Raw genomic sequence first — 9,822 nt, forward strand, 5'->3', positions numbered from 1 at the left:
AAAAGGATATTGCTGATCTGAAATCCTACAATTCTGAGAAGTTAGATTCAGTCATGCCTTATGGTACAATGTAAGATTTGTTGCTGAGATTGAGGAGAGAATCTGATGCTGACAAGCGGCTGGCCAAGTTGGAAAACAGAGTTCAAGTCATTGAAGACTATGTGGTCACCATTCTTCAAAATCAACAATCTCAGACAAGTCTACTATGCAGCTGGCAAAAGCACAAGGTTTGACCCCTATCCTTGATGATAACAAAAAGGGGGAGAATAAAGGGGAAGGGGAAGGAGAGCCATCAACAAAAGTTCAAATATCTAAAGTGCTAGTTCCTGCCATCACCACTTCTCCAACACTTCAAATCAAAGGAAAGCTTGATGGAATTGATCTAATCCAGATAGCAGCAGCTGAAATGAAAGTCAAAGAGCAAAGGAGGAGAATTGATGAAAGGATGCAACAAATTTTTTGTTCTACAACCTGTGAAGTATAGCACAAAGGTGGAGCCAATCATTATGGAGCTCAAGCCAGTAAGGAGGAATAAGGTTGGAGAGACTTCTTCCAAGAATCTGAAACCTATGGTTCTCAAGCCCAACAACAGATCCAATAAGGACTCTACAAAGAACCCTCTAAGCCTTGCTCAGTTGAAAGGAGTGGATTTTCCTCTTCCAAAGCCTGATGAAGACAAGGTTTTGGGTGGTAATATCATGAAGCACAAGGAGACCAAGGATGTGGTTGAAAGAATGAACATGGATATTATCTTTAGAGAGGGAAAGAGTATCTGTGTGATACAAGGACATCCTAAATTCTCAATAGCCAAGAGGGAAGAAGCCAGAAGGTTGAAGGAAGAAGCTAAAAAGCTAAAGGCTGACAAAAGAGCACAAGCAAAGCTTGAAAAATAGCTAAAGTCAAGTAAAGCTGAAGAAAAGAAAGAAATTGAAGACAAGGGTGAAGATGTAGGTATGGGGGACATGCTTAGTGATGATATGGAAGAAAGAAGTAAGGAAAGAAAGGAATGGCAGAAAGGGAACATAAAGAAGGCCAATGCAAAAAGGAAGATTGTAGATGAAACTGAAGAAACCCAATCAAAATCCAAACCACTACCTTCTATTCCTGAAACCATTGTGCCTGACCCCTTTATAAACATCCATGGTGAAACAATCACTCCTAAGGAGGAACCAATTGATTGGGACACCATCAAATTGCCCACTTTCTTAACCACTTCTCCACCATCAAAGAAACAGAAAAGAAAAATCAAATCAACACCTCCTCTAACCTCAATCAAATTCACTCAGAAGCCTAAGCCTAAGCGACAAGCCTCAAAGGATGATTATGTTCACATTTGTGACATAAAGGAATTTACAGACATTGAACTCTATCTGGATGAGCCGGAGGAAGTAAGGGGAATAGATGCCTACAGACAGCTTCCAGAAAGACTAGTGTTCAAATATAAAGGTAGTGGGGAAAGGACTTGGCCTCTTTACAGAATTCTGAATGAAGGCTTTTCTACCTTGGTTAGAGTCTACTCAGCTATAAAAAGAGATTCTGGCTTTACCAGGACTGCTAAAACTGAGATTCTCAACAAGATTGCCAACATAAGGAAAACTTGGTGGGAGACCAATGCCTTGCCTAGAACATTACTCATCCCAGAGAGAGGAATTACAGTTCATAAATCACCTCATTGGTTGATGGAGTTCAGAGACAATAAAGGAGTCAGAAGATTTTTCAGACTTGAAGATCAGCTCAAGATTGCCAGTAATGAAACTCTCAAGGATATGCAATCTAAGTTGGACATCAATGAAGAAGATGAAGTTGAATTCTATAGACAACTCCAACTCCAAATAGAGGAGAATGACAGGAGGCTAGGGAAGAAAACAAGGGATCAAAGGAAAAGAAATTAATCTACTCAGGCTAAAGGAGCACCCTTCGAAACAATGTAATTCTTCAATTCTATCTCAGTATACACATTTTTGCAGCACTTTTGAATTTCTACTTTATTTCAGTTCATATGTTTGATAAGTGTTTTGTTATCATCAAGTTAAACCCAAATTTATTCCTACAGTTCTAGTAGACATAAATAGGGGGAGATTGTTAGGAATATGTATATTAGGTTGATGATAAGTTAAACAAAACACTTAAGTAGAAATCTAGTGTTTGTAGCCTCAACGGATAAGACCATTTTGGCTATCCGTTGAAGGAGTAGCTTTACTTAGAAATAAGTTTAGTATTGTAGCACATTTCATTCTCTGTATTTAAGTTGTAATTCTTAGATGTTGTGGAAAATTATCAGTCATGTTGACTACTAGTGGATATGCAAATATGAGGGCTAATTGTAAATATTTCATGCCTTGTAATTTTGTATAAGTGAAGTAGTGTCAACTGATATTAAAGGCCTTCAACGGATAAGAAACAAAGCTTCAACGGATATCTCTAAAGCTTCAACGGATAACATCCATCAACGGATGAGTTCTTCAACGGATAAAGCTTCAACTGCTAATACATCAATGGATAAAGCTTCAACGGATAAGGTCATCAACGGATGAAAGCTTCAACAGATGCTTAGTTCAATAGCAGTTGATAGTGACAATTCATAAGCTGACAGAGGCACATGGGTTGACAGAGACAAACTGGAATGTGGCAGCCTCTAGGAGGAATGAAGAAAATGCAGCATTTCCATTCTGGTGCAAACTGGGAAGTATTCAAAGATTCACAGCTAAACCTAAATTGCATTGGATAGAGAAATGATGAAGAAACTTGTGAAGAATCTTTTAATTGTATTTTACAGTTTTGTCTTCACTTGTAAACTTGGTGATATATATAAACAAAGTAGCAGCTAGTAATTAGGTGGTGAATTTTCCAGAGCTGTTTAGAAAAATCCAGAGAGAAAATCATCTAGTTTGTACTAGGACGCAGCTGTGATTTAATTCTTTGAATCACAGATTTTCTGAAATAACACATCTCTGGTGGAACAACAAATCCACTTGAAAAGTTTTTAAGTTCTTTGTGATCTTTACATTAGTGTTTGAATATATATCTGTCTGTATTAGCTTCAAGCAATTCACACACATTTGTTCACTAAAACACTTAGCCTTAGAAACTGCTCAAAACTTAAAAAAGTTTTTAGATTTACATTCAACCCCCCTTCTGTAAATCTCATTGTTAGTCCACTGGGAATAACAAAGTCCAAATGCAAATCTATTCAGACACTGAAAGGAAATGATGATGGAAATGATGACCAGGGAAACTCTAACAAGGGTAGAGGTCAAGGTCAAGGCAAAGGACTTTCATCAAGTAAAGCTAGAATTACAAGTCAAGGAACAAGTTCTGATACTGGGAGAAGAATAAGTTCTGATATTGGTAAAATGATAAGTTCTGGTGAACATCTGGAACTTGCTGAAGAAATTTCAAAGGAGTTATTTCTTAAGGAAAATCCAGGAATGGACTTTGAGAGTCTAAAGGAAGAAGAAGCTAGACTCAAAGAAGAAGGTGTCAAGACAAAATCTAAAGCTTCTGTTGTTGAAAAGAAATTTCCAAAACCTAATGGTATTGTGATAAAGGAAAGAATGAATTATGAGGCAATCAAAGTTAAATCACAAATGGAAATTGATCCAAGGTCCAAGGGCAAAGAAAAAGTTGATGAACCTGTAAAGGTTTATATGCCAGTCATGGATGAAGAAATAATTGATGATGAAGAAGATGCTAATCTTACTCTGATGCATAAGAAGATTTTTCAAACAACCTCTGACATGGTTCATGTTGTTCAGAGTCAAGATGTAGTAAGTTCTGATATAATAGTGAAGCAAGCAACCTCTGACATAGATCAAGTTGACTTGATATCAGAAGATAAGGAAAAGGAAACCTCTAACATTGCTCATGTTAAACCTTCAAAGATACTCCTACCAGGATTCACCAAAGCTAAACAGGCTCAACCTTTGAAGACTGCAACAAGTGGTTTTGAAGCAAGAGTTGTTACAGGAAAGGAAGCAAGAGATAAATCTGGATTGGGTAGTTCTGATGAAAGAAGAGTACATAACACTACCAATGATCTAACTTCCTTAAGTGAACCAGGTGTTGGAGCAACTCCTGAAAGATTGAATCGACTTGAATCTGTACAAATGGTTTACCATACCTTTTTGAAAGAACATATCTTGTTATATTTTATGACAGATGGAAGGGTATACCAGATTAGGCAGAATGCTATACCACTGAAGTATTTTAAGGAACTGGAACATATTCTATTCCTACTTCAAGTGAATGACAGATTAACAGATAGTGCTGCAGGTTATTTAAAGTCTCAAATTCAAAGACAGAAGCAGCTTTATTCTGTAAAGTCTAACAGCACATACTGTCCCAAGTACAGAGATCATAAAGGTGATATTGTCGAAATGAAGCCTAACTCTGCTAAGATCATAACTACTTTTCTGGGTTTTAAGGCTGTGGAATTCAATTTAGAGTCTGACAAGGCACATCTAATCAGACTAGATCAGGAGGTAAGAAAAGCTAAGATAAATGATCTCAGAGCAACTATTTTTCAAACTGCTGAAGATACAACTGAATTGATAAATGCTAAAAGGAGGATGGTCAATGAACTTGAATATGCTGAGAGATGTTTGTTGAAGAACTATCTCAGAACAACTCCTCATATCAAAGAGATCAGAAATTGAAGCCAAGTCAAAGATCTACAACTGCTTAGATTCTGAAGTGTATACAGACTGAAGCTGATTATCAGAAGTTAAAGATGGTAAAACTGAAAGGACTATAAGTTATAGTTATCTAGTCAAATTCTCATGCATTTGTACTTAATATTTTTGACATGATCAAATATATGTTGAACTTGTATATTATGTTAATTTACAAGTTGGGGGAGATTGTTAGATATATTTGATAATGTCATGTGTAATATGATTTGTGTTTAGTTTTCAGATCTTACCTAACAGGACAAATCAGTACTTAACTGGAAATCAGCACTTATACTGAAGACAGAACTTAAGATATCAGAACTTAAGTTATCAGAAGATATTTATCAGGAGATAATATCAGGACTTAAGATGACTTTCAGATAAGGCAGACAGCTGATAGAAAGGAAAGAAGATCGAGACTAAGATAGAAAGAAATATGCATGAAGAAAGAATTCTATGAAGAATAGAATACTTGGAAGAAAAGATAACTAGTTGATATATTTTAGGAAGCAGAGTTATATTCCATATCAATTAGAATTTATCTTGTAACTGTGTAGTATATAAACACAGGCATAGGGTTTACACTAAAAGTGTTATCATTATCGAAGTTATTATTTTTTGTAACCCTAGCAGCTCTCGTGATAATTTTTTCATCACTGAGAGAGGACAGTTCCATATTGTAACAGAGTTTATTGTGTTGAATAAAATCTGTTTTCTGTTACTTGAGTTCTTATATTCGATTTGATTGTAGTAAACACTGTATTCAACCCCCTTCTACAGTGTGTGTGACCTAACAATAAGTTTATATCTTCTTTGTTCAATTATAAGCCAAATACTTTCAAAGTTAATTAAAATCCAAGTAAACACATTTACCCGCCCATGTGTTATATTTTACTGCACCATAATAATGCCAGATATACCAGAAAAAACTCTTTTGCCTCAGATATTGCCCTCAAAGGGTAATTAACCACTCCGAACATTCAGCAAGTTGAAACAATATTAAAACTTACTATGTGGAATCGGCTTGATAAGCATATCATCTAGGTTATCAGCAGTACCCACTTTGCTCACCTTGATTCTCTTCTAACTTCTTAAAAATGATATCTCACATCTATGTGCTTAGTCCGCTCATGATGGACCTGATCATGTGTAGACCCAAATCACTGACCAAACCTTTTAACCGAATTTCTTCTTTTGAGGCTTTTGTCAATACCATGTACTCTACTTCTGTAGTAGACAAAGTCACTGTAGGTTGCAAAGTAGCTTTCCAACTGACAATTGAACCACCCAGAGTGAAAGCATAATAAGTCATAGATCTTCTACTATCAACATTTCCAGCATAATCAGAGTCTGAAAACCCTGTCACCAAACACTCTGTATCACCACTATATTTGGGACCAACATCAGATATACCTTTCAAGTACTGAAACACCCTCTTCACAATATGTCAATGCTCCTTGCCTGGATCACCCATAAATCTACTAATAACACTGATATGTTATGCAAGATCGCGTCTAGTGCACACCATTGCATATATCAAGCTTCCTACTGCACTAGCACTGGAAACTCGAGACATGTACTCCTTCTTCTCAGCGGACTTAGGTGCATAAGCAACAGACAAATGTGCATTTGTAGCACTAAGAGTATTTGTGGTTTTTGCTGTAGGCATGCCAAACCTTGATAAAATCTTATGAATGTATCCCTTCTGTGACAAGAAGAGTTTTCTTTTGCTTTTATCCCTATAAATCTGGGTGCATGCATACCAGAAATTATGTAACACCCCCAAATCCGGGGTTGGAGATCCGGGTTGTCATGAGTTCTATTTCCCTTAATAACACTTAATCTTAATACACAACCAACTACTCCATATTGTGACCCCACAATATACACACACCACAAGTTATAGTCTCAGAGATGAATTCCAAGATAACACAAGTCATTTTATTCCACAATTATAAGTCATTACACCTCAAAAGGGTTTCTGAATAAATTTACATATTCTTTGCCATTATTACAATTCATAAATATACATAAGTTCGGTACATCAAAAGTTGAAAGCCTAGCCTATTGGTAGTTCCTACCTCATCTATAGCGGCATCAATGCCTATAGGAAACTGCGGAACGTTTCCTATCTGCTCGGGAATTGGGAGCTTGGTCATGTTCATCTTGTCTAGCTGTTGTTGTGTGATGAAAGAATAAATCAAGGGTGAGCAACAAGCCCACCAAAATAACATGTATAATAATTAACAATGTATGAGCATTATCATAGTACTCATGAAAGTCTTGGTCAAGCAGAAATGAACCAAGTTTGATATCTTAACGCGACGAAGTTGCAAAATATTTAGTATATATATATATACTTTTGAAAATCTTTGAAATACTCTTCCATATATAATATACACAGAGTTCCAGTTTATAACTGTACAAAAAATATTGTTGCAAGGTGATCTCATATATCTATCCATGTCTCAACATTTTTCTGAAAATCTTTGTCATGCATAAGATAATCATTTACTAGATATAAGTTGAAAAGATGAAGTTACAAGATACTCCAATATACTTATATTTTTTTCGAATACTGCTTAAACTACCACCGTTCAAGGTATAATCAGTTTCAAAAGTTCATCATATATAGATGAAGTTACAAGGTAAGACTTCTATATAACTCAGTTTCACTAATACTCTTGAGGGCTATTATCCGCTCAAGGAAACTCAAATCTTTATTCATTAATAAAATATGAAGTTACGAGATACTTCAATTGATGGAAACATCATTTTAAAAACTCGACCCTGCTAACACTCAACAGTCGCCCAGCCGTAGCCTTTCTATCGAAGTTCTCTGGGTAGTGATGCAGAATTATATAAATTGGATGATGAGCTCATTACAGGAGTTTGCCGCGCCAGGAAGACCACTCACGTTGATTAGTCGCAGTAGTGCAACCCCACAATTTTCTACATGTAGAGGAGAACAATCAGATTTACTTGTCGACCGAATGCTGGACTCCTAAGGAATGGACCGTCAGAGGAACTTCCGGGCCATTTGGGCCAATATGTTAGATATATTTGAGATGTCATGTCTAATCTGTTGTGTTTAGTTTCAGAACTTAATATCAGGACTTACCAGAAATCAGAACTTACTGAAGTCAGAGCTTATATCAGAACTTAAGACCGTCAGGATTTATATCAGGACTTAAGTGCGGGTACTTTAGATAAGGAAAACAGCTGATTTACAGGAAAGGATCATGACTAAAACAATAGAAGATATGCATGAAGAGTTAGAAGACTAGAAGACTTGTAGAAGATAATATCTGATTGATATATTTTAGGAGACAGAATTATATTCCATATCAATTAGAAGATATCTTGTAACTGTGTACTATATAAACACAGCTTAGGGTTTACACTATATGTGTTATCATTCACGAGAAAGATTATACATTGTAACCTAGCAGCTCTTAGTGATATTGTTCATCACTGAGAGAGAACAACTGTTCTATTGTAACAGAGTTTATTATATTGAATATACTTGATTACTGTTACATACTTGTGTTGATAAATCGATTTGATTGTATAAACACTATATTCAACCCCCTTCTATAGTATTGTGTGACCTAACAAGTGGTATCAGAGCCTCTCTGTTGATTTACAAACAGTGAGATCCAGTTTACAATCATGTCTGAAGAAACCCAAACCCCAACTAAGCCCACCAAAACTCAAGATACTCAAAGCAATCAAACACACAGTCGATATGAGAGTATTAGGGTTCCCATACTGAGAGCATCTGAGTATCCTATATGGAAGGTAAAGATGGCTATGTTTCTGGAAGCTACATATCCAGAATACCTTGATAGAATTAATGATTGACCATAAGCCTACCAAGCTTTCTGGTGCAGTTGCTGATCAACCAGCAAAGATGATACCAAAGGAGAAAAGTGAGTACACAACTGAAGACATCTCATATATTGCCAAGGATGCAAGGGTAAGGCATCCGCTTCATAGTGCAATTGACAATGTCATGTCAAACAGGGTAATTGGATGCAAGACTACAAAGGAGATATGGGATGCTTTGGAGACAAGATGCCAGGGAACTGATGCAATCAAGAAGAACAGGAAGACTATACTCACACAAGAGTATGAGCACTTTGACTCAAAAGCTGATGAGTCATTAACTGATTTATATGACAGGTTTGCCAAACTCTTGAATGATCCGTCACTGGTGGACAAGGAATATGATCTTGAAGATTCAAATCTAAAATTCTTTTTAGCTCCACCTGAAAATTGGGATTTGAAGTCTACTACCATAAGAGACAACTATGACCTTGCTAAAACTACTCTTGATGAAATTTATGGTATGCTCAAGACTCATGAACTTGAGATGGATCAAAGGAGCAAAAGGCATGGAAGAAAGTCAAAGACAGTTGCTCTTAAAGCTGAAGAGGAATCTCCTAAAGTGGTTATCTCAAAGAGAGGCAAAGGAAAGGCTCTCATCATACAGTCTGATTCAGAGTCATCATATTCTGATGATGATGATTCAGAATCTGAAAATTTATCTGAAGTTGATGTTGATGCAGAGATGATGCAACTGTGTGCTCTTATATGAAGGGTATCACAAAGATTACCTACAAGAAATTCAGAAAGGGCAAGAAGTTTTCCAGGAAAGGTGGAAGTTCTGAAAAGAAAGGGTTCAGAAAGTCTAAAGGCAAAGGAGGAAAGTCTGACAGAGGAGACAACTCAAATGTCAAATTCTACAATTGTGGTGAAAGAGGCCACATCTCTTCTGACTGCAAGAAAGGAAAAGGTGATAAAGGACAGGCACTTATCACAAAGAAGAAAAACTGTGAGGACACTTCAGATCTGAAGATGAGGTAAACTATGCCTTGATGGCAAATGATGATAGAAGTTCTGATGTTGCTGAATTGAAGGTACCTCAATCAACTCTTGCTTTTTATACTGATGATATTTATGAGCTAAGATTATATCTGAAAACCATGTTCATTAGTTTTAGAGATCAGACTTTAACAAACGAAATATTAACATCTGAAAGTCTTGCTCTTAGAAACAGAAATGACTATTTAGAAAAAGAGTTAGTTATGTTCCATCAAACTCAGAAAGAAAGAGATGAGGTTTGTATGTTAGAGATGAAGTGCTAAAA

The 9,822-nt window shown here is 36.3% G+C and overlaps 1 protein-coding gene across 1 annotated transcript; it reads right to left on the reverse strand.

Annotated features, from left to right (window-relative positions):
- Window positions 1-5,781: 5,781 nt before the first annotated feature.
- Window positions 5,782-6,339, reverse strand: LOC141718730 (secreted RxLR effector protein 161-like). Its single transcript, XM_074521114.1, has 2 exons — window positions 6,196-6,339; window positions 5,782-6,105 (listed from the first exon to the last, which is right to left on the reverse strand). The coding sequence occupies exons 1-2, from the start codon at window positions 6,337-6,339 to the stop codon at window positions 5,782-5,784; spliced, it is 468 nt and encodes a 155-aa protein (XP_074377215.1).
- Window positions 6,340-9,822: the final 3,483 nt, after the last annotated feature.

This window comes from Apium graveolens, chromosome 4 (assembly GCF_009905375.1).
Source record: "Apium graveolens cultivar Ventura chromosome 4, ASM990537v1, whole genome shotgun sequence".
NCBI classification, from domain to species: domain Eukaryota; kingdom Viridiplantae; phylum Streptophyta; class Magnoliopsida; order Apiales; family Apiaceae; genus Apium; species Apium graveolens.